Source organism: Protomyctophum bolini, assembly GCF_963924005.1.
Source record: "Protomyctophum bolini genome assembly, chromosome: 13".
Lineage (NCBI taxonomy): Eukaryota > Metazoa > Chordata > Actinopteri > Myctophiformes > Myctophidae > Protomyctophum > Protomyctophum bolini.
In genome coordinates, this window is record NC_137874.1 from 21,165,924 (window position 1) to 21,183,479 (window position 17,556).

The 17,556-nt window shown below is 43.5% G+C and overlaps 1 protein-coding gene across 4 annotated transcripts in view; it reads left to right on the top strand.

Annotated features, from left to right (window-relative positions):
* LOC308326917 (rho GTPase-activating protein 26-like) overlaps positions 1–17,556 on the top strand; it is a 150,536-nt gene that overhangs the window by 71,282 nt on the left and 61,698 nt on the right. For all 4 annotated transcript variants that reach the window (XM_080779993.1, XM_080779992.1, XM_080779995.1 and 1 more), the window contains 3 exons: positions 12,544–12,639; positions 14,821–14,882; positions 15,286–15,357. In XM_080779993.1, coding sequence (XP_080636119.1) covers positions 12,544–12,639; positions 14,821–14,882; positions 15,286–15,357 — 230 coding nt within the window. The remainder of the gene's footprint in view (positions 1–12,543; positions 12,640–14,820; positions 14,883–15,285; positions 15,358–17,556) is intronic.

The following is a 17,556-nucleotide window of genomic DNA, read 5'->3' on the forward strand; positions in this document are numbered from 1 at the left end:
TGGGGGGGAGGTTGTGGACGACCGTTCTTTGCCAACCACAGTGCTGTGTCATGCACTGCCGATGTTTGTTTAAATAAGTGAGTCCAAATGTAAGTTAGTGACTGTGTGTGTGTGTGTGTGTGTGTGTGTGTGTGTGTGTGTGCGCGTGTGTGTGTGCGCGTGAACCGTGAATGCGTGCATGTGTGTGGTGCGTGCGTGAATGCGTGCGTGTGAGACTCCCTCTCTATCTCTCTCTCTGGATGAATAGTGTATCAGCCATTTCTTTAAAACACCACCAGGGATATTTTTACAAGTGGTGACAATTAGTGTGTGACCGACAATTAGTGTGTGACCGACAAGTACGTAGGCTATGTGGAAATCACAAGTGTGTGAGTGTATTGATGAGTGCATGGTATATGTGTTTGTTTGGAGAGATGCATCAGCCCAGTTAGTGGTGTCGCCAATGTCCATTTCGGCAATTTGAAAATAGCTGATCTACAAGCTCACAATGCGTCGCAATGCGACACATTGTGAGCTTGTAGGTCGGCTATTTTCAAAAGATTTGTATACATTTGTAAACTTGAAACGTGACATTCTGCACAATGTTCATTAGGTTAGTGAGGTTGGAAATGCCATATTGATTGCGACCAAAAGTCGCAGTTATTGCGATCAAAAGTCACAGTTAACTATGGAATCGTGCATTTCCCGTCAGTGTGTTGGTTGGTCGGGCACGTGACATCACGTGACATCATTAGGGATGGAGATCCCTGATGTCATCAATATTGGCCACCTCAAACCCTTAGATCTCCATTTATGGAGCTGACCTGTTCTGACATTCCATATGTTGATCCTTCCCCATTCATCCTTCCTCTTCGATGTCTCACTTTTGACTGATACCTGTCCTTTTAAACTCCAGATGTTTGAGGTGCAGCCGTGCCCGGCAGCCGGCGAAAATTAGAGTTCTCAACAGGCCCGAAAATTAAGATCTTACCCCCCATGCCAAAGCGCCAGCGCTCTCCCAGCAGTCTGCTGTCACCCAGGCGGATGCGTGATTCTCGCCTTCAGGCGTCTTACTGGTATGATGATATATAATTATGATAATATTTTAGTGGTCTATCCATCCTCTGGAAAGAACATTTCATACCTTGTACACTTTATAGCGGTCAGTGGTGGAAAGTAACTAAGTACATTTACTCAAGTACTGTACTTAAGTACAATTTAGAGATATTTAGTGTATGTTCTACTTTTGGTACATTTTGATACAAACACTTTAGTACTTTTACTCAAGTCAATTTTGATTACCGGACTTTTACTTGTAAGGGAGTATTTCTACATTGTTGAAGTATTGATACTTTTACTTAAGTAACAAATGTGAGTACTTTTCCCACCCCTTCATAGCGGTAACCTTTTCCACTCTGCCGTACCGTATGCAGTTCAAAGCACTGACTGCTTGGCTTGGAGACCGCGGTGCTCCGAGGTTAACCGCACGGTAATAGGAATTCAACGTGCCAGCCCTCGTGTGTGCGTGCGTGTGTGCGTGCACGTTGGCCTACTATGTGTGCGTGCATGTGCTCCTATAGCTCCTTGTGTCTGTTTGTCTTGTTATTTTTAGTCTGTCTAATGTTTATGCGTGTCTGACTGTCTGTATTGAGCACGTTTGTCTTGTTTTTGTTTCTGTACGTGCACACAGTATGTACTGTACAGTATGTATAGTGTGTTCAGTTATGTGCGATTGTGTTTCCATCAGTGTTTATTTGTACAGTACTGTATGTGTACGTTTGCTTGCGTGCGTGCGTGCGTGCGTGCGTGCGTGCGTGCGTGCGTGTGTGTGCATGACTCTGCATGTAGGCTTTGCTTTGGCAGTGACTGGTAAATGTGTTGACATATTTACAGTACTCACACTGCCCAGTCCTTGGAAGGTGGTGACATAAAATACGATGCTGCAACCCCCCACTCCCCCACCCCTCTCTTTTCTTCTCTCTCTCTCTCTCTCTCTCTCTCTCTCTCCCTCAGTATCTCCTTCCTCTGTTTTTCCATCCGCTGTTCCCTGACATTCATTGGGCGTGGTGGTCCGAGCCATACATACAGAGACACATGGTCAAAGTGGTCTTGATGAGCATCGATCCATACGTCAGTAACGTCACCCCGCGGTGAGAATAGCCAGACCTACAAGCGCATAACGCACCCACCACCATCCACAATGTGCTGTGAGCTTGTAGGTAGTGCTGCACGATTATTAAGGGCAAATTCACACTGAGTCCGTTTGATTCAAACTGTCCTCGATTACGATTGCCTGGTCCCCACTGGCCATGATTCCCTTTGGCTTTGATTCTTCCGCACCTGAGTACATTTCATTCATCTGTATTCAATGCTTTCACATTGCAGCGATGCATATCCGAGTGCACTTCAATCGGTCCCGAGACTATACCTCCATCCAGACTTTAAGTCAAGCACTTTGATGTTGTCTGATTAAAGCCACAGTAGTTGGCTCCAGGTCACGTTTTTAATGTAGTAATGTTCAGCAACTACAGACTAAAGACAATAAATCTTTTCATGGAAAAAATGAGAATCGCTCCATTGGCGTCTCCGGGTCACCTCCATTCTCCATACATCTGGCCAGCTGGTTTTTGGGGATGCACACACAGATGCAGGACATGCAGAAACAACGGTCGGACATGATGCGGTCGGACATGCGCTGCTCCCGTGCTTGAGGTTAGGGTTAGGGTTTGAGGTAGTATGTCCAATAGTATGTCTAAACTAAAGCCTGTACCCGGTTAGGGTTAGGCCTTTTCACCCGATACCCACGTTCCTACTTACTCCACCTAGTGTAGGTCAAGGGTTCCCATTCCCAAACCCTTCAGGCCACGACCCCCCAGACATAATCATATTATTTGAACTGGCCTGACGAGCACTTGGAATTGAACATTTAGTTTGACTCTGTTCCACAGATGAACATTGGCGAAAATAGCCGAATGTTTGCATGCATGCACGCAAAGATTCCCTTTCTGCGTGCACAACCCCGGCTTGCCTCCCGCAGAGCTGACTCAGCAGAATAGACGGACGAAGGATGACCATTTTCACCCCTAACTTCCTCTTGACCCGTATTCACCAGGGCAACGGGCGGGAGGGCTGTGTGTGTGTGTGTGTGTGTGTGTGAGTGTGTGTCTTCCTGCCTCTGCCATGTCGACCGAGCCTCCTCTGCTTCCTGACTAGAGCTCGAGCCAATGCCAGATTTTTGGTTCTGATGCCGATCCCCATTTGGGAGAATTACCGGTGTTTTGATCAGATTTCTTCATTTATTTATTTTACTATTTGAGAATCTTTACTTAATAAAAACAACAAGGGTTCTTTAATGATATGCCCAAATTAGGGATGCCAGTTTTAAAGGGGAAAAGGTTGGGACACAAGTTCCGCCCATAAGGGCGGCGCAAATGTTCCACTGTGTTACTTTTGGTTGCAGTAACACGTGATGTGAAAGGTTCCACTGATTAACCACTAAGCGACACATACATACAAGCTCAGTGAATGTGTAGATCAGCTATTTTACTAGCTTTAAAGAAAGACATGTTCATTAATCCTAATCGAGGCTAAAGTTTGAAATAATCATAATTGTTTTGACCATGAACATCTCGCCCCCCCCCCAATCTCTCTCTCTCTCTCTCTCTCTCTCTCTCTCTCTCTCTCTCTCTCTCCCCCCCCCCGCAGAGGATATTTATATTGGTCTTACGGTATATTCAGGCCAATAGATAGAGTAATAACCTCAAAACCACGCCCACCTGGGCGAAAGCTCTGCGAAAGAATGAGACCCCCCCCCTCTCTCTCTCTCTCTCTCTCTCACACGCGTTCACACACAGACACACAGCCAGCTGTAAGGGAAACCAAGGTTAATTGGCCCAGGGGGGATTGGTTTGGTAGCAGGATGGCGAGGGCCGGATGGAGGTGACGGTGACATGCTGCTGATGGTGTTAAAAAAAAGCCTAATCACTGTGTTGTTCTGTGTAGTGGTGGAAAGGAACCAAGTACATTTACTCAAGTACTGTACTTAAGTATACAAATTTGAGGTATCTGTACTTTACTTGAGTATTTCCAAATTCCAATACTTGTATTTCTTCTCTAATACATCTCAGTATAGTGGTATATAGTTACTTCATTATTACAAAACATACATTAAGCACTTAAACCCATGGATGAAAATAGCCTACCTTGCAGATCTGCTATTTTTTTACTTGAAATTGGAGATTCTGCGTAATGAGTACTTTATACTTTTGGTACGTTAAGTACATTTTGATACCAATAATTTTGTACTTTCAGTAAAATGTTGAATTCCGGACTTTTACTTGTAACAGAGTATATTTCAACAGTATTGCAGTATTGCAGTATTCATACTTTTACTTACGCAAAACGTGCAAGTACTTTTCCCACCTCCGTATGGGAGCGTGGCATCGATCTGTTAGGAGACGTTTTATTTGAGTTTAAACGAGACTTTAATAGAGACTCACGTCTGTGGATCGATTGCAATTAGAGCGGGAGACTCAACTCCTCCTTTGTCTCAGCGGACATGAATAGTGTGTGTGTCCCTCATGATGAATGGCATTCTGATTCACAAAGCCACTGCACAGCTCTAGCCACTGCTGCACATCCTGTGTGTGTGTGTGTGTGTGTGTGTGTGTGTGTGTGTGTGTGTGTGTGTGTGTGTGTGTGTGTGTGTGTGTGTGTGTGTGTGTGTGTGTGTGTGTGTGTGTGTGTGTGTGTGTGTGTGTCTACATACATGGTGGTTGTCAATTAAAGATGCCCTTTGTTGGGCCGTACAGTGCAGCAACAAACTGTCTGTGTGCATGTGTGTGTGTGTGTGTGTGTGTGACGTCATAAGGGTCAGTGTCATTCCAACTTCATTGTTACTGTGGTCAAAGCATGTGACGGATCACTGTAGAACACACACACACACACACACACACACACACACACGCTCCACTTTCATCTGACCTCAAATGACCGGCCAGCAGGTTTGTCATAAAGTGGCAGGTTTCACATCATGGGACTATAGAGACAGTTGTATTGGTCAATGATCTGTATTTCTACAGCAGCAATGCTTCTCAAACCTTTTTCATGTCAAGGAGGCTCAATTTATAAAAGTGGGAAAGCCTTTTAAAGCAGTCAGAGAGAGCCATGTTCCTGTTGAACACCGGCGGGCTACGTGCAGGATGTATGCAGAGAGCGTTTTATGTGCCATTTTCCATTGTTCTTGGGTTGAATCCTCCCAAATGACCTCCGTTCACTTTAGATGCCAGTTGACAACTCCACCTAGAGCACTGGTTCTCAACGTCTGGTTCGGGACCACCACAGCGTCCAAAGAACTTAGCTTTACGTTCCATTACTAGACTTGGTGTATATTGGGGTCCCAAATATGAAAAGAAATTGTCTTTTTTTTGTCAAACCCGATCATATGATAGGCTACATATTATGATACAAAAGTAGCGGATCTACAAGCTTGCACGTTTCGAGGTAGTGGATCTGCTACTCGTGATCCTTCTGTGTGGTGCTGTAGTACGATTGATCAGGTAGTAACTAAGACATTCATTTACCAAAAATAGAATTCAGAGATATAAGGTTTCTGCCCGACGGCAACGATATGGTTGTATACACTCTCAGAGGTACAGAGCCGTATAACTGGGGACATGGGATCCTTTACAGTAACAGTATTAATGTTCGACAGTCACTTGAATGTCTTCCTGTGCTGCTTTAGGAAGTGCACATTGCCTTCTATTTCATTGGCCCGCTGGCTCCTTATTAGCGAAGCTCGGCTCTGTGAAGTACGCTGTCCGGCTGCAACATATTAGCAGCTGTGTGTCTCAGTGATTCTTAGGGCTGTCACCATTACACATTTATAAAGAATTAAAAGGTCTGCACACCAATTTCTGCTCCCAGACATAACTTTACTTGAATGTGGTAACGTTTCTGCCCGAAACGTTACCACAATCAAGTAAAGATTATGTCAGGGAGCAGAATTTGGTGTGCAGACTGTTTTATTCTTGACTTTGTTTGATCTGGCAGCCAGCCTATTTAGTTTTTTAGATGTGCATGTCTTTTAGCTGTTTTTCAGCCTCCTTTGCCACCATTACACATTTAGGCTTCATAATCATAATCACACATTTCACAGGGCATGTATGACAAATATTATTATTTGTCATTATACATTTATAATGAATTCATTTCGTTTTTTAATAGTGGAAATGGCTGATCTACAAGCTTACAAGTGCTATTTCTGCTATTTTCTTTTTTGGAAACTATGCAAAATAGTTGTGATTATCTCAAATAATTGTGATTATCTCAAATAATTGTGATTATGTAATAACTGTGACAGGCCTAGTGATTCTTAAACTTTTTAAATTTCAAGGACCCTCAGTTTGATGTGCATTTATTAGGTCATGGACCCCCATTTGATACAATTGTTTTTGTTTTTTAAATCTCTCGGACCCCCCAATCTACACTTTAAAATCCACACACACACTCTTCAGCGCACGTGCACACCGCTCCTCTCCATCAGTTACTGGAGGAAAGAGAGGAGAGCGGAGGATAGAAATAATGGGGCATTCTGTCGCCCAAGTGAGAGAGGAGTGGAGTGGAGTGTGTGTGTCAGTGGGTTCACTTATTTATAGCTGTCACCATCCACTGCTATCCTTTAACACACACACACACACACACACACACACACACACACACACACACACACACACACAATGACGCACGCACGCTGCTGCAAGGCCCCGATGCTTGTAGATTTTCCCTCTTCCCAACAGCATCACATCTCATCTAATATAAATCACACATATCCTGAATGTTTCACATGCCTTCAGCGGCACATAGTTAAGAGATTTATCTTCATGGCGGTGACAATGGAGCCACAGTGTGTCATGTCACCACAGACAGACAGACACGGGTGGAATGGAACGCCGGCCGGGCCGTGGCGTGACGGGGGACGTTAGTAGAAGACCCCCCCCCTCCTCATGAAACCCCCCCCCTCAAACGTTTGTGAAAATTATCAATACTGCAATGTAGAAGTATACTCATGTTAGTAAAAGTCTGGAATTCTAAATGTAGGCCTGAAGTGGGTAATGTGTGTTTTGTAATAACAATCAAATCTACAAAGTAACTAGTAACTAAAGTTTTCAAATAAAGTGGTGGAGTAAAAGTATATTTGGATCCTGTACAGTATTTAAGTAAATGTACTTGCACCACTGGTCTGTGACTTAATGACCAGCACAGAACAGAACAGCACAGAGAGGAATCCCAGGATGCGTCACAGAAGTCGTGGACATAAGTGATCATCGTTAGATGATCCACTTAAGTTCTCAACAATGTTCCATGATTTATTTAAAACAAAAATAGCACATCTACAACCTTTAAACTGGTATCCCGACCTGAAAATGTATTTTCTGTTAACTAAAGAGCTCGATAGACTGGGAGACACTAGAGTATGGATATTATTACTATCAGAATAGAGCTATTTAACACTTAATTACACCACCTTTTAATAAAGGTATTTTATTTTATTTCCTTTTTTCCCTTTGATAATGTAATGTCAGAATCGATGCTCGTTCCACAAATTCCATTTTCACGTGGGCTTTGTTACTCGCCAAATTAGGGACAGTTTAATCTTATCGCACATAGCTGGAAAGTGTGTGTGTGTGTGTGTGTGTGTGTGTGTGTGTGTTTGGTGTGCGCACATGGAGAGTGTGTGCGTGGAGCGAGCTCTTGCTGCAGGAGTGTGGAGTGTGTTTTACTAATTCATTTGTGTTGGAGAGAGTTGTTCATGCAACGCTCTGCATAGCTGCCAACAATGTGGTTTTCATTTGGACACACAGAGAGAGAGAGAGAATGCAGCATGATGTTGTTCAGCCATCGGGTGTGTGCGTGTGTTTGCGCACACACTTCTGTGTGTTTGTGTGTGAGCCTGCTTTTTTGTATGTTCAGGTGTGTGTGTGTGTGTGTGTGTGTGTGTGTTAAATTTGCAAGCTCTCGTGTATACTGTACATACAGTGTATGTGTGTTTTGAATGCCTGTAGTACAATTTTTTAACACCTACAGTATGGAGAACAACACGACTAGTTTGCTAGGACAGGCATGGTGTGTGTGTGTGTGAGAGGACAAGCTGAATTCCTCTGTTACCTCACCGCATCATTTGCCAACATGCACAGTGCACAGTTACGCCAAAGGACCAGTGAGCCAAAAACATGAAATCGGCATACATCAGTTTAGTTTTTCATCACGCTTCCATGATGGTGTGATGCAAGCACGACCCGTCCGTTCCCACTTCCCACACAGCGCCAACACTAGCATGGACACACACGCAACCTGTGTTACGTGACTGTGTGTGTGTGTGTGTGTGAGACACACACACACACACAATCACAATCACACACACAGTCACGTAACACAGGTCTGTGTGTCTGGTATAGACCAAACTCTTGTAGTTCGAATCCCAGCTTAACCTTCCAATAATTGACCTTCCACAGTTCTCATTATTAGACCTGAGGCCATGTCTTGTAAATCAGTAGCAGCCAAGGAGGACCTCCAAAATGATTATTTATTTGGCTGTGGACCCCCTTCTGAGAATCCAAGAAATTCTAAATGATTCAGTACAGTATTTATCAAACACTTTCAAGGTCCACTTTCAAAAATAGCTGTGAGCTTGTGGATCTGCCATTTTTTGAATAGTCAAAGCTGAATTCTAAAATGACAGAGACGCTTGCTTACCTCCAAAATTATAATTATTATCTGCCAAATGGCTGACTGACAAACACTTGCTCTTGTTTGCTTCTTCTTTGACAACAGGTTGATGCTGTGAGTTACCCTGTTTTAAGGGAATCCATTGTTTTATTAATGTAACAGGATGTCATACAGTGATTAATCCAGTGATTAAAAGGTACATTAGATCACATGTCTGCACTAATCAAGACGAAAGGAAAAAAAGAAAAGACAATGGAAAAAACATGTACGCTCCAAAGACTGCAGTAGCCAAATTCCCGAAGTTTTCCCTAAATTCCTTCCAATGTCTTGACATTCCTTTCAGTTGTTGTATTTTTGTTTTTGGTTACACTCGACCACCTTTATCATTCAGCTTGTATAGACCACATTAAACTAAAACATTTTTTTTCACACTCCTCGAGCATATCTGTGGTCACAAATTATGGTGATATAATATAATTAACAATAGATGCAAAAAAAAATCAGATTTCCCCCAAAATACTTTTCCAATCCCTTCCCGTAAAAACTAAAACCTAATCTGTGATTACATCATAGCAAGCCCCTATGAATAATCATGAATCATTTAAATTCAGCTGTGTGATTCCTGTAGCTCAAATGATATCATTTTAAAGTTAAACCCTGCACTAAAACATGGTCTCTGACAGGTGGAATACTGTTTTAAAACATGGTCTCTGACAGGTGGAATACTGTTTTAAAACATTGTCTCTGACAGGTGGAATACTGTTTTCAGGATTCAAATGCAAAAGTATAGCAGATCTACAAGCTCAAAACTTCTCGTCATGTTTCGAGCTTGCAGATCTGGTACTTTTGATGCTCTGTGTGACGCTGTATGTGCTTCAGCTCCCTGGCATGTGACTCTTAAAGTTCTCCTTGTTGGTTTCAGTGGTAGAGAGAGTCCTGGTTAGACCTCTGTAGTTTTTAAATAATGCAATTTCCTATTCTCATCCCTGCCTTAGACCCTAAATCCGTGTGCGTGTGCATGTGCGCGTGTGCGTGTGGAGAGTTGAGACGCGAGGGGTGAATTACCTTGGCCCTGCATGTTTCAGTTGATATGAGCTTGTCAACAGGCAGAGAGAGAGAGATAGGGGAGGTATGGTAGTGTGATGCACAGTGGGGTGCACCAGTTCTACTGGCTCCCCTGTAAGATTTAGATAAAACCAGTTCCACAAGCTCCCCTGTAAGATGTCGATAAAAGTATCCAAGAAATGGCTGATAAAACCCATTAATGAACCCATTAAGACCTAATGAGGGCCTATTCCACAAATGCCTTCTAAATCAGTAGTTCTCAAACCCCCACATTTTAAGTATTTGACCCCCATGTCTGAAAATGTTTTGAGCCAGGAACACCTCCCAAAAGAGAAGATTTGTGTAAAAAACTAAATACAAAAATAGGAAATGCAAAAGTTGGCAGCACAGCACAATCTGACACGCTGTGCAGCTTGTAGAATGTAGATAGAGATATCAAGGTGAAAGGGAGAGACAGAGAGTGTTGTTCAGTTTGCTGGCGTTCTCCGTTGTTCCACTTCAGCTTGGAGATAAATGCACGACTGACATTCCCAAACACCCTGGAAAAACAGTAAGGTCAGCTTGTTGATTAAAAATAAATAGGCCTATAGAGAGAGAACAGACAAAAAGCACAGTGAGTGAGTAATAGAGAGAAAGGAGGTGGTGACAGAACATTGGAACGTTAAGGCTTCCCACTTCTGAAATCAGGAGAGAAGCCTTTATACTTCTGTGAAGAGACCCGGTGGAGCCTGATTTATACTTAGCTGCACGCTGGCGTTGCGTGCCATACATGGCAGATCTACAAGCTCACAACGAACCACAATTGTGCCGCGTTGTGAGCTTGTAGATCTGCCATTTACAGAGCACAACACCTACCAAGTATAACTGAGGCTTTAGAAGCGAGAGTGAGAGCTAGCTAACGTTCAAGTCCTCTCTGTCAGATATGTGTCGGCTCTGGTGTTGTCTGAAGGATTAGTTATGGAAAAGTCAGACCTTTCCCACACGCTTTATCTGCGTGCGTGCGAGCGTGTGTATTATGTCATGAAAGTGCAGCCCAACATTGTGAGTGTCCTCATACTGTAGCAGTGTGTCTCTCTTGTTTCTCTCTGATCCACTGCCCTGTCTCCATGTCTTGTAGTCTGTCTCGATGTGACATCCCAAAGTTTGTCTTCTATTGTCATGTCTCGATGTGACATCCGATATCTGTCTTGGTGTCACCTGTCTCTATCTCAGTGGTTCTCAAACCTTTTTATGTCAAAGTCAAGGCCTCCCAAAACTATATGTATTTGGCTGCAGACCCCCATCTGCAAATGTTTTGTGCCAGGGATCCCCTCCAGAAGCAAAGATTTGAGTTAAAAATGTTAGCTTAAAGAGAAATATATATTCAAGATTTGCACAGATTTTCCACAAATAGCAAATCCAGTGCTTTTAGAGCTGCTGTTTTTGAATAGCCAAAGTATATAATTTAGTTTAAAGTGGTTAAAATGATTGATGACTCGGGACAAAGAACCAAAAAATGTTTGGGACTTGCACTTGACTTCCATTGGAAACACAGGCAGCACAGAACATTTGTTCTTTATGTGTGTACGAAGCCTCAGTGTGTCTGATTCAATGGCTATACCATTATGCCACCTAGATAGAACAGTGGTTCTCAAAACGTGGCTGCGGACCCCAATCTTTTGTGAGAAAAGTTGTGTAGATTTTTTAATAATTGCAGATGTACAAGCTCGCATTGTGGCACAAAGTGACGTGCTGTTAGTATCTTGCAATATCTGCTATTTTTGAGGGGAGCTAGCCCCATCCTATGCCCAGCTTTGTGTGACTGTGTGTGTACCCCATAGTGATGATTTGATTGGCATGAACTGTAGTGTGATTTATTTTCATGCCAAGTGAAGGGTGAAGTCACGTAAGAACGTGTTGGAGTCAGTGGTGAGTGTTTGTAGCTCCCAGCTTTGGTCTCATATATTATTTGAAAGAGCTCCTTCAGGCTTTTGGCTGCTTTAGTGCTGTGCTACTCTGGAAGTGCATTTTCACATAATCAAGCCCCCGAGTGCCTCAGTGCGCTCAGCCTTGCTAACTCACTGTCACCATGGCTTCTTTACCTTGAGATGCTGTGCTCACACACAGCATCTGAAGAATGTTTCTATGTCAGTGGTTCTCAAACTATTTCATGTCAAGGAGGCAAGGAGCCCCAACATAATATGTAATTGGCTGCCGACCCCCATCTGAAAATATGTTGTTCCAGCAGGGACCCCCCCCCCCCCCCCCCAGAAGCAAATAGTTGAGTTAATTTGCACCTGTATTCATGATTTTTCAGAAATAGCAGATCTACAAGCTTGTAGCTTGTAGTACTTTCATTTTCATTAATTTCATCACTTTGCAGTGTACTTTCATTCCACCTTTGGATTAGAACACATTCATTTTGAAGTTAGCATTTTCGTCAGAAAGTCTGCCTCAGAGGTCTTAAAATATTGAAATGAATTGAACGTTTTTACATAACTCTGGCTGAACGCAACAGGGAATATCCCTTTGTATTCTCTCATCTTCCTCCACCTTATTGCGTCACAGGTGGTGAATTATTAAAATGGACTCATGTGATGTCCTGAAGCTGACGGTTGAAACATTTAAGATGTTTATGATGAAGTGAGTTTAGCAGAGGGAAAATGGACAAATCTCCCACCCATCCCAGGTTGAAATGTAACTACGAAACAAACTGCCACGTCCTTCCTACAGGATGTCTGTCCCGTTGTGTTGAAATCAAACACTAACTCTCTCTCTCTCTCTCTCTCTCAGATCTGTCCATGGCCAAGAGGAAGTTTGCAGAGTCTCTCAACGAGTTCAAGTTCCAGTGCATCGGAGACGCAGAGACAGACGACGAGATATGCATAGGTGACCCACGCAGCTTCTATGTAAACCAATACAGTGTTTGAATCAGCATTATAACGGCTACAATGCCTAAATGATCCTTTTTAAATATGATTTCTGCCGGTGAAATCCAATACACTGTGAAAGCCGATCGGTGCAACGAATAGGGCTTTGTGCTTTAAATAGCCAATGGACTGAACTATTTTGTATTATTATTAGCCGCGTACTGCTTTCTCCTTGTTGAATGAATAGCCGCTGACTCTGAATCAGACATGTTCACTCACCTTGTCCCTCACCTTCGTTCCTGTTTCGAAAAACAGTGGGCCGACACATTGTTATATGTAAAATTTTCAAAAAAACATTCCCAAAAAAGCTAAACTTTTCAACTTTTTCATGAATCATAATGTCATGAAGAAGTGAAAGAAAAATCTAAGAAATTCCATAAATTAGAACAAATATTTAAGAAGTAGTGAAAATAGCCGAGCTTAAGTAGATCTGCTATTTTCACTAATTTCTGTTTAGGGTCCCGTGCTGAAAAGTTTGGGAACCACTGTCCTATAATCACAGAGTTCCATCTCCAATCCATTTAAGCCCTGCTGCTTACAGTGTCTCAATGTCACTCAGACATCAGTGATTTATACTGGCCAAGCCATGGATGACAAACAAAAGTCCATTTCCACTTCGTCCATCTGTGTTGTACAACCAGGGCCGTCTCTCGTAAATGTCACGGTTTCTGGTCAGTAATGAGAGAGATATCATCTGACTCAGTCCGTTTAACTCCAAACCATTACATTTGGCTTCTGTTGTTGGTCCAAAGTCCAGCCTGTCCCGTCATGCTTTAATTGACCCAGAACAAGATATAGGTTCAGCCAGAGATGTGATTACGTTATATGAGCTACATTTAACGGCCCGTTCAGTTTTTTTAATGCGTTCCTGACATAGTTTTAGGATTTTTTCCCCTTTTATAGTGCGATATATACTGTATGTCTTGTTCCAAGTCATACAGTAACTCGATGAGGTGTGTGTGTGTGTGTGTGTGTGTGTGTGTCATATAAGCGTGTGTGTGATCACAGGAGAATAGTCTGTTTTTTTTATGTGTGTGTGTGTGTGTGGGAGTGGGGGGGGGGGGTTGTGGTTGCGTATGTGTATGCTGATATGCATGTATTTTCACGGGAAAGGTCGCATACACTTTTGCACGTGCCTGGAAAGCCAAACAATTAGTGTCCATGTACGTTCCCCTGTGTGTGTGTGTGTGTGCGTGCGTACGTACGTGCGTGAATTATTGCACGGGGCCCAAGCCATTTGAAATGGAAAGTCTTTCTCCAAAAACAATGCAGTCATACTTGGCCTGGCCCAGGTTTGTGTGTGTGTGTGTGTGTGTGTGTGTGTGTGTGTGTGGGGGGGGTATACTGTACGTGTGGTAGCATTCTAGCAGAGAGAGTCCTGTCCAAATGAAGCCTCACTCAGGGTGTAAGCACACTTAAACTTTCAAGAAACGCCTAGTCCAGGCGTCTCTTCCGGGTTTTTAAATAGCTGGTGGATGGAAATCGACGCTCGCGCTCGTCTGCAACTTGTAGCGGCGGCCAAAAAGGAAAAGTTTTGCCGACACTACAAGTTGCAGCCGCACGCGAGCGTCATTTCCCTCTTCCAGCTGTCTAAACACCTGGAAGAGAGACGCCTGGGCTAGGCGTTTTCTTGACGCTTCTTGGCACGTATATGTGCCCACGCTCTCACAGTGCAGAGCTGTTCTGTGTTATGGCCCTGATTGGTCCAGTCTGTGCTGTGTCATGGCCCTGATTGGTCCAGTCTGTGCTGTGTCATGGCCCTGATTATCCAGTCTATACGGAGGCCAAGAACACAAGCAATGAAGAAAAGGAAGAAGTCATAGCCACGATGCAATATTTAATTTAAAAATAATTAAATTAAATATGACTTATTACGGTCTTCTTCAGGGAATGAACACAAACAACACACCCTCGTCAACACTGGAGCGCTAATGCCAACTCTCTCTCTCTCTCTCTCTTGCTATCTGCCTTCTGTCTGTTGTTTGTTTTTCTTTCCCCCACTGTCTCGCTATCTCTCTGTCTGTCTAAACCTGTCATCTGTCCCTCTGTCCCTCTGTCATCTGTCCCTCTGTCATCTGTCCCTCTGTCATCTGTCCCTCTGTCATCTGTCCCTCTGTCGTCTGTCTCTCTGTGTGTACAGCCAAGTCTCTGCAGGAGTTTGCAGGAGTTCTCCAGAACCTGGAGGATGAGAGAACCAGGATGGTGAGTGATGACCACATCTACATGTTACTGATCATGTTACTGATCATGTTGGCATGTTACTGAACACTTTATTGATCATGGTAGTGGACAAATTTTGAGTGACAATCGTCAATTAAAATGTCATCATAATCGTGACATGACGTGTGTGTGTGTGTGTGTGTGTGTGTGTGTGTGTGTGTGTGTGTGTGTGTGTGTGTGTGTGTGTGTGTGTGTGTGTGTGTGTGTGTGTGTGTGTGTGTGTGTGTGTGTGTGTGTGTGTGTGTGTGTGTGTGTGTGTGTGTGTGTGTGTGTGTGTGTGTGTGTGTGTGTGTGTGTGTGTGTGTGTGTGTGTGTGTGTGTGTGTGTGTGTGTGTGTGTGTGTGTGTGTGTGTGTGTGTGTGTGTGTGTGTGTGTGTACGCCCAGATTGAGAATGCCAACGACGTGCTCATCATGCCTCTGGAGCGGTTCCGTAAAGAACAGATCAGTGCAGCCAAGGTAAGAAACACCCCAGCAGAAACATACAAGTCCTAATGGAGGCCCGGAGCCCTATTTTCATCAGTGCCATTTTTTTAAAATCTTTTTCAAAATTGTAAAAAAGGCAAAGAAGTCCCCCCCCCCCCCCCCCTTACATCTTTTTCTCCTGAAACAAAACGGTACAGTGTGCTGGGGCAGTGTGGGTGGGTGGGCCATCAGGGCATATCATTGTTCTAAAGCCAAACTGAGCGGCCACATCGACCATGATGACGACACTCTCAGCCTATTAGCCACACATCGTCTCACATGCATTATGGTTGCTGTTGGGCAGAAACCTCTTCTCTCCTCTCTACTTTTTGTGTAAATGAACACCTGACTCACACAAAAGTAGCAGATCCGTAAGCTCTTTCGATCTTGTATATTATGCTACTTTTGCTATTTTTTTATTTGAATCCTGAATACTGAAAATCTAATATGCCCTCTGAGGATGCAGGCGGGGCTCACACGCATCCTCCTACGATGTCTGTCTGTCTGTCTCTCCTATACTGTGTCCCTCTTAGCTCACTTACTGTTTGTCTCTCCAGAGCCGTCTCTCAGCTTTCCCAATCTTATGTCTCTCATACGCTGTTTCCTACCGTCTAGCTCTCCTACACTGTTGCCCTCTCAGCTATTCTAGTCTGGCTCCACCACGGAGAGGAGAACTAACCCACAATCTATTCAAACCCCTCAAATAAACCATGTTTGACATTTATATGATTAGTCTTTTTGTTGTTGTTGCAGTGAACAACTTTCAACAATTAACTTTCTAGTGATATTTAGCTGTGACAGCGGGACATCAACAAAGTAACCACACAATGGATGCACACTGGAGTCACGCACTGAAAATAGTACTATAAAAATAACTACAAGCTGTGCTATTTTTGGTGTGTGACACCCGGCATATGCAACCCAGTATAGACCAAGCTCCTGCTCCCATGAATAATTTAATTGGCATTTCAATACTTAAAGCAGCACTATGTAACTTTCCTCTTCTACCCTGGATTTGAACCCGATGTTCTGTGCAAGTGCTGACATTTGAATAGAGCTTTTATTAACACTCTCCCTGCGGAGATTTGATTTCAGTGATATAAGGTTCACTGCTGGGATTTACACTAACCTTTGGAGTATCTCATGTACCTCCGTTTCACAAAAATCCACCTTAAAATGTTGTGATCGTTTGTCACCGTGTTGAAAAGTAATCCATACTGCCGGTCAACAACAAAGAGCGAACGAGAAGCGCTCCACTGCGCGCCGCCATTGTCCGTTGGAATGCATTGGGACTCAACTTCCCAGAAACCCCTGCACACCAGTGATAGGTCGATTTCCTGTTATGTCATCGTAAAGTGCCGTCCTAGTCGAGATGTCCGCAGGAGCCTCGGTATGTCTTAAAAGTTATTAAAAACAAACGGCGAATTAAACATAAAACAAAGGGCGGGTTTAGCGGATTCAGCAGGGAAAGACATGTCCGTCCATGTCTAAGTACATTTGCGACCCTATTTTGGGTCCGACTCAGTGCCTGAGACCCACTATAGAGCGCCGCAGTCCCCGCCCCCTTTCAGAAAAGCGAGTGGCCCAGGAAGTGAAAGCCCCATGCATTCTGCCATCGGCACTTTTAAGATAATTTATTTAAAGACGGTTACGCCGCGGACAAAGCCAATTCGGATCGTGACGAATCATGACAATGAACACAATATTTTGGGACGATCAAATCATTAGAAAGAAGAAAAGAAAGTCAGGAGACAACACTATTTGTTTTATTTTTCGTCTTATAAATTATTTGATCGGCCCAAAATATTGTGTTCATTGTCATGATTCGTCACGATCCGAATTGGCTTTGTCCGCGGCGTAACCGTCTTTAAATAAATTATATTAAAAGTGCCGATGGCAGAATGCATGGGGCTTTCACTTCCTGGGCCACTCGCTTTCTGAAAGGGGGCGGGGACTGCGGCGCTCTATAGAGTGTAGAGCAAGTTAAAGGGATAGTTCACAATTTTTGAACATAAGTTGTATGAAATACTTGCCATTAATATAGTGGTTGCAACTGTATTAATTGATTGCACGAGTCCCGTGGTGGGAGTTTTGCTCTGGTTTTGGTGAATATTAAGTAGTTCCGGTTATTTTGTGGGGGGCACTGGGGCCATATGTATGAGTACGGGCAGCTTCAATACTGCTAAAGGGCTA